At 37.6% G+C, this 15,716-nt stretch overlaps 1 protein-coding gene across 1 annotated transcript in view; it reads right to left on the bottom strand.

Moving 5' to 3' along the window:
• Positions 1–15,716, bottom strand: part of EXT2 (exostosin glycosyltransferase 2) — a 71,514-nt gene that overhangs the window by 20,164 nt on the left and 35,634 nt on the right. Inside the window, exon 9 of the mRNA XM_058806799.1 lies at positions 8,293–8,482. Coding sequence (XP_058662782.1) covers positions 8,293–8,482 — 190 coding nt within the window. The remainder of the gene's footprint in view (positions 1–8,292; positions 8,483–15,716) is intronic.

Below are 15,716 nucleotides of genomic sequence, written 5' to 3'. Positions count from 1 at the left end.
TATTCAGCCTTCTATTCTTTTTGTGTCTGCTACATTTTGAAAAAAAAATGACAACCAAATTGCAACAAAGTGCAGGAATAGATTGAAACAGAAATTGAAACTGAAAAATCACTAGGATCAAAAAATAATAATTTGGAAAAACAAGCATGTATGTAAGTATTAAACTTCTAGCTCTTCTGAAAAATCAGCTATTTGATAGCTTACTAACAGACATGTCACTTGCATAAAAAATAGTTAGAGAAGAAAAAAAAAATGAAAAGTGTATGAAAAATGAAGATGTAATCTAATTATAATCAGCACGCATCTCAGATGTCAGCAAATCCTCTTAAATCCACATGATTTACTAAGGTCTTGGAAAGTCTCTCAAAATGACCAGTTCTCAACAACGGGTATGTTACTGTCAAATATTTGTGCTTTGAGAAACATAATATAAAGTTTCTGAATTTAGCCTTAGATTAATGAAAAGAAAATACAAGCATTTTGGAGAAACTCTGAATAAGACATCAGGGTACCAGTTACTCTGCAGCATGCAAAATGCACAAGGCTACTTGCTGCCTAGAGGCTGACTTGATACTGGAGCCTGCTGCCCCTACAGAGGTGGAAGCACATGGGAGATGTTAGGACAAAATGGCACCTGGGTAACAAATGGCAACCCTGGCAAAATTTGCTATCATAAAGGACAGCAGGCTCCAGTGAGAGATCCAAGTATTACAAATTAGCTCTGCCACAGGAACTCCAAAAGAAATACATATATAAAAAAGACAACAGTCACTTCAGAAGTCAAAGTTTTAGAATCTATCAGGAAGGTTAAAATTGCCAATATTTATTTTAAAGGACCACAAAAGAAAAGTATATGTATTTAAAGAGCAATTAGAAAAAGGTTTGCCACTTCTGTAATATCAGACTTTGAATTTACAGAAACTGCTTGGAAAGTTCTGAGAAACTTCAGCACTAGCAAAACATATATGGAGGAAATTCTCAGTTTATAAGATTTTGTTATAACCAAGGTAAAAGCACAGGCTGTATTCTTACAGTCAGACATACAATAGAGTATGACAAACACAAAAGAAGCTTAAGAATCTTACATCATGGCACAAGATCCTTTGTACAAAAATAAAAATGCATGTTTGGACTGGGGACTACTCTTACTTTTTAAAAATCAGTGAGGACTCTGTGATGCAGCTGAAAATAGAAGCAAATTATGGAATTAGAGCTCTCTGGAGTGAATACAAGTCTATGTATGTAAGGATTCTGAAGAGAATGACAGGCATCTCCTATTGTGTGTCATACTGAAACAATCAGGAGTAGAGTGAATAACACTTACACTTGCTCTCTGGTAATGACTCAGGTCACGATTGGAATTATCTGCTATTTAGGACTACTGATGCACTGATTGCTAGAGAAGCCCATAGAAACAGTGTGTGGTCCTCTCAACACAAAATCATCAGTTTCCCAACTTTGTCCAATGCAGCTCCCTCTTCTAATGGGCTTACAGACCCTAACAACCCATACATGGTGGTGATTCTGGCCAGCCCACAGGTCCTGCAAGTCCAAATCTCACAGCAAAATTTTCAAGCATGATTTCAAGATGATTTAAACTGTAGGATAAAAAGGTGCCATAGTTACATTTGCAGTTAAAACACTCCCATATAAAAGAGCAGCAAAAAATCCCATCTTCTAATTATGTGTTTCTCAGCTACAGCTGCCAGTGAATCACATGAGACATGCAGATAAGAGAAGGGAGGACACTCATGAGAAAGAGGCAATTTCATTATAACCTAAAGGAATACCCTCTCACAAAAAACCTCTCTCACTTTCCACACCTCCCTAGGCTTGTGATCAGATGTTTGTAATGAAAATGTAACTAAGCTTGCACACTGTTCATATATAAAAAATGATTTCTTAGTCTGAAATCCAGCCCTGTTTTCAGTACTGAATGAACTGTTACATCATACATAAAAGGGGGATCATTAAAAATAATAGAGTGCAATATTTCCATGGAATGTATTATTTCTTTTCAAAGAGAAATGGCACTGTGCCATGGTTTGGGAATGGTGCTCCCCAGTTCAGTACCCCACCAAGACTTTCCAAACCACACAACTCTCTCCCTCTTTCCCTTCCCCCTACCTGCTGCAGGAGGATGGAGAGGAGGAGAATTGGAGGCACAAAAGGCAAAGATCACAGGTTGAGGTAAAAGCAACTTACTGCAAACAGCAATGAGATAAAATGAACAGTAGTGGCAACCTACTAACAACAGGGTACAGGAAAAGAAACTATTCTCATGGAAGAAAACCCAACAACAGACAATACCAGACAGCTCCTCCCAGCAAGTTTTTTCCACCAGAAGGAAGCCCTTCTCCTTGGAAGAGACTCCCTTTCCCTCGAACTGAGAGAGGTAGTACAGAATAGTGAGGTGGTACAGGCTGCAAAAATTAACCCTTTCCCAGCCAGAGCCAGGTCACATCATCATGTTGTTAAATAGTACCATTCTCTGTATCCCTGCTTCTGAGAAACTGGGAAGCTAATAACATCTCAGCAAGTCCTTTTGCAGCCCAAACATTATTGCTGATCTTGTCAGCAGACAGAAGTGTATTTACAAAGGGAATTACTTGCTCTGCATACTTATCATCCATTCCCAGTTTCAACACTCAGCGTAGGAAAAATGAGAATCAGTACAGCAGCTGTACAGAGCTAACCACTATTCTTGGGACACCACTTCTAAGTAGTATCAAGTTCAAAAAATAGCAAGTAATACTTGAATGCAGATGGTTTGTTGCATTTGCAATTGGAAGCAGCAGGTAAGGATAATGAGGAACTGGAAACACAGCATACACTCCTGATGGAAAGAACTGAATGCCTGTCAGTATGAAAACCAATATAACAAATTTTTAAAAATCCACTTACTGGCTAAAATCATGGCATTTTGATGACTCATACAAAGACATTTGTACAAACATTTTTTTTTTCTGCTTTACTGCCTCAATAACAGCTAAGAATATCTCATGACTAGTGATAATCTGGGTCCAGAACATTAATTCATATAACGCTCTCACTTCTCAAAACTTCTATGGAGTCCATTTGGAAATATAAAAAGGAAAAACCCTTCCAGAAGTTTTGCAAGGTAAACAAAGACTGATAAAAAACTGGCAGAAAACATCTCTAAACATGCTGTGTTTGTACTTGCAGTTGCACAGAATCCCATACAGCATAACCAATACTCATACCTGAACTTTTGTACAAGCTCTCATCTGATGCTTATTCTAGCTAGTCCATAGTAGTTGGCATGAATGTAGCTAATTGAACGTTGCTGATGAAACCTAATTAACACTTTTTCAGTCTCTGATACAGAATGGCAGAATTTTGCCGAAGTATGAAGTTTAAAAAAATTGTCGGAAGCAACATCAGGCATGGCAGATCTACTTATTATCAGAATTCCTTCCATTATGGCTGAGTGAAAAAGTCTGTTTAGAGCTCAAAACAGGTGCATTCTACTCACAATAAAGTGTTTATATTGTTCTACAGAAATCCATAGAATTTCTCTTGTGTATAACAAAACAGAACATTTGGTTCTAGGACACAAGAGCCCAGTGTTTTAAGATCAGTTTGATAGGCTAACTTTCCAGATTTCCCTAGGAAGCAGTATTGCAAAATGCTTGTAATATGCCTTATGGAAGACTAAAATCATCATGAATTAATTCTCTAGCTAATCAAGGAAAATGGCATTAAGTCCATCATCAAGAAGCCAAATTAATTAAAAACTTAGAAGTTAAAAAATCCATTCCTGGGTTAAAAAACCAGTGCTGAGTTCCAAAGGCACAGTATTCAAAAAAATCCCAAACCTGTCACTGCAGTTGTTTTTATTAATTTGTTTTTAGATAATACTTCCTTAAGGTACAGCAATCCAAAGGATACTCACTTTCTTTAGCCCCAACAGTTTATATCAATGTTGTCCATTAACAGCATCAAATAGAAATACAAAGATTATTGTTTCAGTAATACTATAAGAAGTTTATAGCAACTTAGCTCCAGGATCCACAACTAAACAGAAAATACACACTCTTTAAAATACATTTTTCATTTTTATAATACAACCAAAGGAATCAGTCCATCACACATGATTTCTAGCTTGTTGCATCTTTACTAACAGTAACAGATTTTTACATTATAATATTATTTATGTGGTAGACAAAGTGGTTTCTTCACTTGTCTGAAACAAATATTGGTGGGAATTTCTATTACAGACTATTTTCTTGAATTTCAGAACTAGCAATTTAGAAAAAACACAAATGAAAGGAAAAAATATTTGGCTGATGGAGAAAATCATAATTTCTACAAAATATTCCCAGCGGCAGGCACTTAGACCACAATGTTTATTTTAATTGATCCATTGTGACGGGAAAAAATAGATTTTTTTCCTCTAGTATTTCAAGGCTTTTACTATTTTTATTAGTATTATACACACAGTTATGGGCCTACTGACATTACTGCTGCATTGATGGGCTTCTTGCATACAAGTCACGGCACAGAAAATAAGCAAAACTCAGCCAAAGACACTGAGCAGAGATCACGTCCCTAAATGCATTGAGTACTTAAGATAACAAGCTGATTCTATAATATTTTAAGGTTCCAAAGTAGAATCATCACTGTATGTGATATTTTCTTTCTGCTATTTCACATATAAGATTCAATATTTTTACCATCAAAAATGTAGCGTAAACTTCAAACTTTGTTGTCTTTGCACAAGACATCTGTGTTTGTCATAGTTCATCTTGTTTCTTTTCACTGATTCTAAAGAAAACACAGAACCATCAGTTCAGACTTCCACAGACAGCTCTCAGACATTAGGTTAAAAAAAATCACCCTTGCAAACTCTTAAGGCTAAGCAAAAAACAATCTTAAAATTACTACTGATATCTAACCCACTCACATACATGTAGTTCTCCAATTTTATATTTTTCACATTACTTGGTTGAAAACTTTCCAGTCAAGTAATTAATCCATTGCCCTCTTACCTGCTTACCTTTTTTACCAGCCAACATATCAAAAAAATTCTGTTGCATCAGAGCTGCATCTGCCCTGAGAGGTTTAGGTTTGAAAAGAGTTTGTTTCCAGACACCTTGCACACTCCCCACACTTGTTACCACTGCACAGCAGCTGAAATCAGCTACAACCTCTTAGTTGGGATGCTCAGCACTACTGATGGCAGTGACCACCTGTGACTCCATGATCTTAAATTTTGTACAATTTTTAGAGTATATAATTTTCACCCAGTTTTCCTCCTAAGTCGTATCATTACATAAAGGCACTATTGCAAATGCATATCATATTGTTTTGATAATAATGGTATTTTCAGTTATAATAATTTTCTGGTGATGACAGAGGAAAGAAAGGATAGGCCACATGTCACTTGTGTGGCACTTTGCCAGCTGCATCCCAGGAAACCTAAGCCCAATTTGCAATTTAGCACACATACGCACTAAGGAAGGCAATTTGGATGTTCTTCACTCAGCCCTCCCACTTACACATGCAAAACAAAACGAAGACATGAAAAGCTGCAATGACAAATGCCAAGATCTGCTTCTGTACTGAAACATGTCTCTTACGTGGAAAGGACCAAGAAATAAAGCACCTGATGCTCTAGAAGGTTAAGCACCTCTGCTTTACTACAACCAATTAAAAATGAATAGCCATAAAAGTGCAGATACTACTGTAGGGTAATAAACTAGACTTTATCAGTGACAGTGGTGCACATTACAAACTTCAAACTCATTCCTTGTTCTAATCCATCAGAAACTTCCTGGCTTTAACAGGCTATAAACAGCAGAAGCTTTGAAGTCCGAGGATTAGGATCACTAATAGACAGACTGAACGAGAGACTGGCTGAAGAGCCAAGTGGAATGCCCTGCATGGATCTGGAATAAAACAAGTTCATTTAATCAAACTGACCTCTCTCTAGCCATGGGCCAAGAGATTACAATGATTATAACAGCAATAAAGGGAAAAGGGACACTAAAAACAAATAGTTATTCGCTTCAATGCAATGCTTAGGCTAATGCAAGGACAAAACTGCTTATGCTTTCAACTGTGCTCTCAAGTCCACAATTTTAAGTTCTACAGGTTGGGTTTTTTTTAACTAGTTTATAACTTAGGGGTAATAGAGGCAGAAAAAAATCAAACACACTTTGATTTTCAGGATGAAAACAATTATTGAAAAGGTCATTTTAATGATCTATTTGCTTCAGCTCTCCTGTATCTCAGACTCACTTGAAGGAAATGTGAAAACAATTCATTTGGGTTGAATCCACCCACACTCAGTGATCACATAAATGTATATATCACTAAGCTTTTTTTCTTTTAGAAAATAACTGCTTACTTCAAAAATTCCTGTTGCTATCAATTTATACACTACAATTTTTACTCTAAAGGGTTGCAAAACATTTAAAATATGACTAAACTTGAGGTATTTAGCCCAGAAGTAATAAAGAACACTTTTTAAAGTAAGCAATAAAGTTATTCTGCTTCCAACTGCAGCAAGTTGCCAAAATGGCAAATGAGCCAAGTGAATGGTAGCAATAGCTTGGCTCTAAGCAGCTCTTAGGAGATGGTAAATTGAGACAAGTGGTCAGGGATTAATTTCTATGTTGCATCTTGCTGCTATGAAGAATAACTAACCTTGAAGAGTAGAACAAAGCAGCAGTTGAAGCCTCTGGAAAGAGAATTATAAAGTGAAGAGTCCTAACAACACAGGAGAAGAATCCTTGCTTCAGAAGAATCCACGATACAACATTTCTTTTGAACGTATTCCTAGAAGGCAACATTTCTTGTCCCACAAAATCACCACATTTTCAGATGAGAATGACAGATCCATATGCACAGCACATGGGAACCAGTTTCATTTCAGCTACTATAGCTACAATATTTAATCCAGAATGAGGAGGCTTTAATTGCCCAGCACAATACTCAGGATTTTAGTACTGGTGTTCAGACCTTGGAGAAAGTCGCCCTAGGGAAGGTAAGTACAGTAAGCACAGAAATAAAATGGGCAGTGTTGGAGAGTCTGTCTAGCACTGGAGAGGATTACCAAAGGCCAAGCCTAGCTAGTGTCCCTTACATGGGGCAAGATCTCCCATTTATTCCATGGTGATTTCATAATGGAATTCACTAATGTCAGGACATGCGTTTCGAGCTGAGGACCTGGGAACAGATTAGGAGCAGCACGGTGTCAGGAGGCAGGCAGCCTAAGATGGGAAAGAAAGGAGTTGGTTGGACACAGAGCAGCCCATGGAGTGTACAATGACATTGCATAGAAGGAGACAAAAAAACATGGGATAGGGATCTTTGGTTTGAAAATGTAGGCAGCAAGCTGTGAGGACTGGGCAGACTGAGATTAAGACCTGGTTCAAGGGGATAGAGTACAGCAGTATGCCAGGCTGGCAAAGTACACCTCAGCTACTGAAAACAAAATAATTGAGAGATTTACAGCATTGAATTCACACTGGAGTAATTAATATACCTTTGAAATCAAACCTCATTCCAAAAATCTACACATATAAATAACTCGGGAAAATCCCTGTGAATGAGTCCTCATTTTAAAATAACCACATATTAAAAACAATTTAAAAACCATGCAGATGACACCAGACTCACTCACATACTACAGAGAGCAGCACAGTATACTGAATGTATTGGAAACAGAAATAGTTTAAAATAGGCACTTATGTATTGTCTTACTGGGCAAGCATTAGCATTTTCACATGATATTCTAGTGATATGGAGACTCCATTCTGGACACCTGAAATGACCCAAATTTTCATTTCATTTCTCAATCAATCAACATATTCACTTATTTTATAGCTCCAAGCATCCAAACTACTTTGCTTTGAACCACATTTGCTCTAGAAACAGTCCAGTAGCAGCAGTATATACACTGTGACAAAAGTCTGTCTACAAAGAAATAAAAGCAAGTATTGACAGATCAAAAATAAGCTTCTCCTTACTACTCCCTCTAAAAATGTTGAGGACAGAAATGTTTCTGCAATACTATATAACTTTTGATTCAGAAGTTAGCAACACAACCACTGGTATGCTTTTGTTCTTGTTATCTACTTTGCTTTCTCTTACTTTACTTTCAAACACTTTGTCACAAAAAATCCCAACCAATTATTTTGAAAGAACCATGAAATACTTCTTGAATATAAATCATGTAGAAGAGAGGTCATTCTGTAACAGGTGTCAATAGATATGCTATGCCCAGTTTCACCTTCCTCCACCATCCCTTCCACGGGTTTTTACCTTCTGGTGGATTCTTATTCTGGTTGTTCCAGACTACCAACAATTTGGATAGACTGGGCACTTTGGACACCTCGGTGATAACTCGGAAAAGGCTCTCCACTCGGTCATAGGTCAGAACCACGGCTGTGAAACCTTGGGACTGAGGTGGGATCAGTGGAAGGAAGAGTGGGTTGCTCACACTGCTCCATTTCTGTGAAGGAAGACAAGAAAACAGTAAAGCAATTTGTTTAAGGTAAATTATCACAACAGGGACTAATTCATATAGCCAGACCCTAACCATCAGATTTGTAATTTGCTCAGATCAGGCAATTCTCCAATTCTGACTTTGGCAATTTCTCAAAACCTTTATTCCAATCTCTTCCTTATTTAAATTTTCATTTATGTCTGACTGTAATTTTGCAACCAGATAGAGATTAAGGCAAAAACTAAAGTGGAAGAGGTAAATAGATTTGTGGAGAAGGAAAACCAAGGCAAACTGAGCCCAGCCAGCATGGTTCAATTCTCATTTACTAATCACTATTTCAAGACATTTATATTTAGAGTCAGGACTCAATAAAAAAAGGGAAACTTAATCAGCACTACAATTTCAGAGTGAAAAAGTGTTAAACAACAACAAAAGCAAAGGAACAAACCCTTAAGCTTGGCATAAAATGTGCACCCAAACAAAAAGGGAAAAAGCAGGTACAAAGAGGAGCAACGTACGAGTTTCCACAAAGTTTGGTCAATGGTGGAGAAAGCCCACCTATTACATTAAAAGAAAAATTAAAAGATATGAGATTCAAAGATGAATTTCAGAGTTATCTGCTCCTTGTGAATTTTAACTAGAGCATCCCTTTTGAGACTTTAAAGATCTTACTTCAATACACAGCATAGGGAAGTCAGCCCAGATGGCAAGAGACAAGACAGACAACTACATTCCCACTGAATGTGCCAACCCCCTTTGGAGCTGACAACATGGGAGAAGAAGCAGTAAAGGGACCATCTGACAGAATGAAAACACCAGCATTTTAGTCTCAAATTTTCCATTCCAACTGACGTTCCAATCAGGGGTCGGACAGAGAAGCAAAGGGAAAAACCAAGCCCTTTGGGACAAGGTGAAAAGGGGAGTTGGGAAAGCAGAAACTGAATGATGCTGTTTTGCAAGGAAGTTTTGAATCCTAGCCTGTAAAAACTATGAAGACTTGTAAGAGGTTAGCAAGTGCCAGCAGTTTACAGAAATACTGTGAAATTCTCCAGCTAAACTCATACCATAGGCCTGCTTGTATCAGAGTAAAGCAAGTTTTACAGACTCAGTTACAAGGCCACATTTGTAGGAAGTAAACGTTGAAATTTTCTGTTTCCCTATTTAGTCTTTGTTAACTTTATACACTCAACAATCACATTCCTCATGTTTAATGGTTAGACATCTCTACAATGACTTCAAGGACGAGGAGGATAAAGAGCCTATTTACTGAAAGACATCACAACATTTTGGTAAAGAAGAAAAAAGAAGGATGTGAATATGATTTCCTTCTATGAACAAATCAAAATTGAAGAGGGGATAAATATGTGAGGCAGAAAAGTTAAGCACAGCACTGGCACACTCTTTTCTCCAGGATAGTCTAAGAGTATGCTCCAGGCAAGGACCTGTCAGTAGGAGTAATATGTTTCAGTAGACTTCCTGAAGTAGTTGAAAAGACAGACTGGTCTTCAGCTACACACATTTTATCAGGTCTGGTAAAAGCAGCATTCATCTTAAACTCTTTGTGAGGATCCTAATGGAAAACACAAAGTTTGAGTTTTTACCCAAGAGGAGTAATAGGATAATGTAAGAACAGTAACAGTACAATATGGAACTTTGGTTCTTGAAAGGGACATGGTTACCAGTGAAATCACACTCAGTAATTCGGAAAATATACATCCATTACTTCAGCAACTGCTATGTGCTGAGAAAAATCTGCTTTCAGATTATTACATTTTCTAAAATTAAAGCTTTTGTACATACTTTGCTAGTTGTACAAGATGACTAGTGGCAGATGGGGACAGCCCTCTGATTTTGCTGTAGCTCCAATAATTCCTACAGCAATTCACAATCTAAATGTTACCAGAGCATAATCCACCTCATTAAAGCTTGACTACAGACTTGTTTCCACACAACCCCCACCCCAAGACTTATTATCTGAATGACCTTGGTAATGTCAAGCAGCTTCTTACCACAAGTCTCAGAAACCTCTTTTCATTAATACTTGAAACAGAGGTTTAACATCATAATCAGAGTGCCAAGAAAATATTATGTTTCTGTCCTACAAGAAGAAATAACTGGTAGAGCCATCTGCAGACAATGTTCTATTTATTACTTACGGGTGAAAATTGCTACCTAGATTGATGGCTCCCATTTGAAGTTTTTCTAGAAATGTTTTCTCTTTGTCCACAGCACTTCCTAACAAATTGCTTGCTATCATATATTTTGAAAAGCATTATTCCTTTTCCATAATCTAAGACTATTTTAGGTACTTACAGAAAGAAATATATCATGCATTTGTGTGCAAGCACGTGCACATGTATCTAAAATGGTCATGAATTCCTCTTTTAAAGTTAAATTTTAGGTACATTCCTTAAATCCCAACTTCTACTACTTTCAGAAAGGCATGAAAATTCTCCCCTGCTGGTCATAACTTAGGAAAATAAAGCAACTTTAAAGGAGGCTTTGCTTCTGCACTTACTAAAGGATGGTGGAGGGAGGGAAAAGCCTGTAGACACACACTAATGGATGGGAGAACCATGCCTCTCATTTGAGAAAAACATTTCAAAAAGGCAATTAAGCATCTCTCAAGTGCCATTAAGAGCCAACCCCCTGCTGCCTGCCTGAAGAGTGCGTCTACAGTCTGAGACCTATTGACCCCACTTTCTGCAGGAAATCAGGCAAATTCAAGCCTCCATAATTTGCTAAAGTCTTCCAGATTTCTGCTTGGGAAAAGAAAACCATACAGGCAATTAATACAACAGCAACCTAATTAAATCTCCATTACGGCAGCAAAGCATGAAATGGCTAATGACATAGGGATGGGTTCTCCCAGTCACTGCTCAAGCAACCAAGCGATGAAGGCACATTTGCTCTATTCCCATCTTTATTAACATTCGTGATGGAAATTCACAGGAACTTTCACTCTCAGAGAGGAGAGCAAACAGCAACAGTAGATTGAGCATCCATCACCTTTCTTTGACAAAGTGCTGACACTCAGCTACAGATAAGACAACCCTTCACCATCACCCTCCCAGCTAATATCATTAGAAGAGCCAGGATAATTAATCCAAGATTAATAGGTTACTTGCTGTGAATCATTTTTATGGGCAAAAAGGATCAAATTGAAATGTTAGTTTCCTAAGAGTAATTTCATGTCACTTAAGTCTCGCAGTCTCAGTTGTCTGACAGCTCTTTGCAGTTCATATGAAAATCCAGAGTACTGGAATGTGAGTGACAGTGAGAGCTTGGGAATAGCCTGAAGATGGAAGAAGGGAGAAGTCAGGAAGGGTTCTGTATATACAAAAAGATTCAGACTAATGCAGCTGTCCTGTGCATGCTTTCTACAAGTGTGCATGTGTGATAATGCCTTAGAAACAAGGCACCTTCCTTTACAATCAAATATTGTCCTCCCTTTTGGTCATCAAAAACAACCTGATACTACTTTAGGAAAAATAAATACATTAGGCATGATGCACTAAGGGAGCTGAATTCTCATGACATGGGAGGCTTCAGGCTGGATTTGAGGTAGAGTCTTCAGGTTAAACTTAGCAGAGAAGGTTATAACAGACCGTTCTTAGCAGGGTACAGAAGGGAGAGAGGTGGGAGCTCCACAGCATCAACGAACACATACAGCTGGACTGAGAAATGGACAATCTTAATATTTAAATTCTATGGAGCCTCAGAAATACTGGTAAAACATCAGAGGTAACAAAGACTCAGTCCTGTCCCAAAACTTCTTAACTGGTTGTTCACCACTGAAAGAGACTTGAGGAAAGGAACAGTAGACACATTAGGAACTACATCACAGAATGGTCTTTGGGAAAACAAGGCTGTGTAAGATGTTCCATATAAAAGAAGAATCAAGAACCTCCCAGCTATCATTTAGTGGGAAAACTCAGCAACAGCACTTAAGAAAAATAAAATTTCACTGCTCCCATGAACAAGACAGTGAGCTTTCCCACCTATTTTATTTTCAACATCTAGCCTGCTTGTTGTAAACTACCTATTACTGAAACCATATAGTCTGAACAACAATTCACTGTCTTTTAAAAACACAGAGGTAAGGAAAGCAGTGTGCTGAACTTAGTAGCTGAGCAGTCCTACACATCTAAGCAAAACAGAGATATATCCCCTGCCACTGTGGTTAAGGCTTTTTCAGCTGGGTTGTTCTTAAAATCAATCTAACCTCAACATGGTTTCAATTATGAATTACCAGACCAAAAAAAGCCTTGATTTATTCTATTTTCCTCCAATTATTTATGGTAAGTTTCTGTTCAATACTTTGAGAAAGTATTTCATCATGCTTCCCATCCTCAAGTGGTCACAGGGCAAACCCAAAGGAATTAACCCTCCCTATTTGTCCAGAGCCAACCAAAGTTCTTACACCCAACAGCATTACAAAGTTGAGTGGCCATCATTTCATATTTCAATGAAGATCTTAAACCCTCCTCACATAAAAAATTAGCCACAAGATATACAGGAACTTCTACCTAGTGTAGAATAATCCACTGTGTAAGAAAAGTACCCTAACTCTGGGCAGGTAAATTAAAGAACCAACTGTTAAATCATGTTTCACACTCACATAAAAATACCAATGTTTACATCTGAATACGTGTGGGACGTTCAACCAGTCCATAATACCAACACCAAAAAAAGCCATCAATAAACTGAATTTTATTTAATATTTTAAAAATACATATCTTCTAATATAATAAATAAAGCAAGATTTGATCCAGCTGATTGAAACCATCACACAAGTAGCTGGAAAATACAGCAGAAACAGAAATCTAATAGTGTTCAATGGAAAAAATACCAAATATGCACTGCCCAGAAATGTGCTAGCTTGCTCTCATTTACAGGTAGATAAAAAAGTGTATGCTAATATTTGCTTAATGCTTTGGAGATGACAAACAGAACTAAGAAGGAAGCATAGTTATAACAGTAGCACTATCTGTAGACCGAGGACTATAAAATATTAGTCAAAGAAGTTAGGAATAGTTTATTTTTTTAACAAGTGTCAAGTTCCTAGTAATTGGCAGGACCCACAAAGTATTCTGTAAATTAACATTCTTCTTAGGCTTTGCTAAATGAATGGCATTCTGGGCACTAAGACAACTCTGCTATTTTAGCTTACACCAAATGATGGTGCTGTTTTCTGCCTCACTGGAAGAAATGAAATCTGGTATGTTTATTGTTCACATACTGATATTCTCAAGTGATTATTAAGCTCTGGTCTGTATCATCCAAGGTCAGAGCTCAAAAGCAGCCCCTGACAAAAAAACCATCTAATGTTTCATAGGTCTGCATTATAAACAGGCTTGAAAGAATTTCAGCAAAAGCAGCTGAAGAATTCTGAAAAAACCTGTCTTACTCATTTTTCAGAAACCCATACGTATTAGTGAGGTATAAGGCAAAGAGGAGAATTTCAGCAATCTACAACGGAGCATAAGTGAGGAAGTAATTTACCTCTATTAGAGCATAACAAAGTACTTAATTGAAGGTAACAGATCACATCTCAAGCCCAAGTCATTATTTCTAATCCAGCCCAAACTGGTAACCATCAAAATGCACACTGTAGAATCACTCATTTTCTGGCTTACTTGGATGTAACTGATTGCCTCTGCCTAATGGTTAATGGTTGGGCCAAAAAATATAAAAGACATTAAACTTCCATGCCTGCATCAAAAGACTGTCTGGGATGTAAAGGGCTCCAGTAGTACCGGAATCAATTTCAGGCCCCAAAAGTATCATTTGCTCCTCTTCATTAAAAGGAAGAAATATGTCATAATGCATTTTTATTCAAAGTATTATTCCATAACATACTAGCATGTTATATGCTACTAGTCTTCCATTTCCTCAATAGGACAGTGAATAAGTAGAAAAATAACCCACTTTATTACTTTTTTTTTGCTTGAGAAAGGCCAACAGTCTTCAGTCAGCCCATAAAAACACATAAAACTGCTTGGATCACTTCCCCTGTGCAATATACTAAGTATGGAATTAACTGTATATGCATTTATCTTCTGCATACTGCAAACTCCCTCCTGGAAAAACACCCTCCTGTACCACTGCTGCATGGACACTCTGGTGAAGATACTCAGGCAACAGTCTTACTAATATTTTGAGCCAATATAAGTCAGAGTAATGCCAAGTTAAGCAGCCTTCAAGCCACGCAGTCCCTCCCTTGCACACACCACCACTCTTTTTTTTTTTCTTGCCTGCTAAGTTTTATATAAGGAATATTATTTTGGTTAGTTCACCACAAGTGAAATAGAAATATCAAAAAAAAAGGTTGCACATGAAAGAGGAAACTGTGACCCAACTGTAGAAGAGTGCAGGACTACTTTGGGTGTTCTGGAAGCAAACACATGAAGCTACCATACTTCAACAAAATGCAAAGTATAATGTGCACCTTGGAGAGTTATGAGCCATTCTAATTGTCTAAGTAGAAATAATGGTTATACTGCTTTGTCTAACACACGAAGCAGTTGTAACAATTGAACAGCACAACAATTAGGAACCAGGACATCTTACCAAACTTCTTCTATTACTTCCCAGGATTCTGTGAATTACTAAGCAAAATTACACACAAAAAATTCCCACCTCAAACCAAGGAAGAGGGCAGGTAAGAAATCATGGCCAAAAGTTCTTTCTAAGTATCCTTCTCTGCATAATGAACTTGCACAGCAAGCTCTTCTTTCTGTTATACAGCTGAATTTGTCCTAGCAATTAAATGCACAAATTCCTTAAAGCTGGCATTCTCCTGTATAGATATTCCATAGGCAAATCTGTGCTCTCATTTTCAAAACCTCACTATCCAGAGCACAGGGATCTGAGCAGCCTTGTACTGATTAAAGTAATGTCTGGCTAATTTCAGTAAGCCCTTGAAACAGTGATTGCACCTCTGCACCTCTTCTACACACCCTACACCTTTGTGTTCCTATGGAAGACAGGTAACAGGAACAAAAGCGTACAGAAGAGTATTGTACCTAATCCCTACTGACCACAACACCACATGGAGCAACAGGCAGAGCTAAAGGAACTGGCTGCACTCAGGTGACCTTGAAGGCAGAATACAATGGCAAGTTCTGGAAGTTAGTTCTGGCCAGTAACACAAGAATTTATGAAAGTTACTCACAATTTTCACTGTGGTATTAATGTTAACTCACATTATTTTGCTTATGCAAAATACTGTGAGTTA

Source organism: Ammospiza caudacuta, chromosome 6 (assembly GCF_027887145.1).
Source record: "Ammospiza caudacuta isolate bAmmCau1 chromosome 6, bAmmCau1.pri, whole genome shotgun sequence".
NCBI lineage: Eukaryota > Metazoa > Chordata > Aves > Passeriformes > Passerellidae > Ammospiza > Ammospiza caudacuta.
The sequence above is the reverse complement of the archived record's forward strand: the minus strand, read 5'-3'. Positions and strand labels throughout refer to the sequence as shown.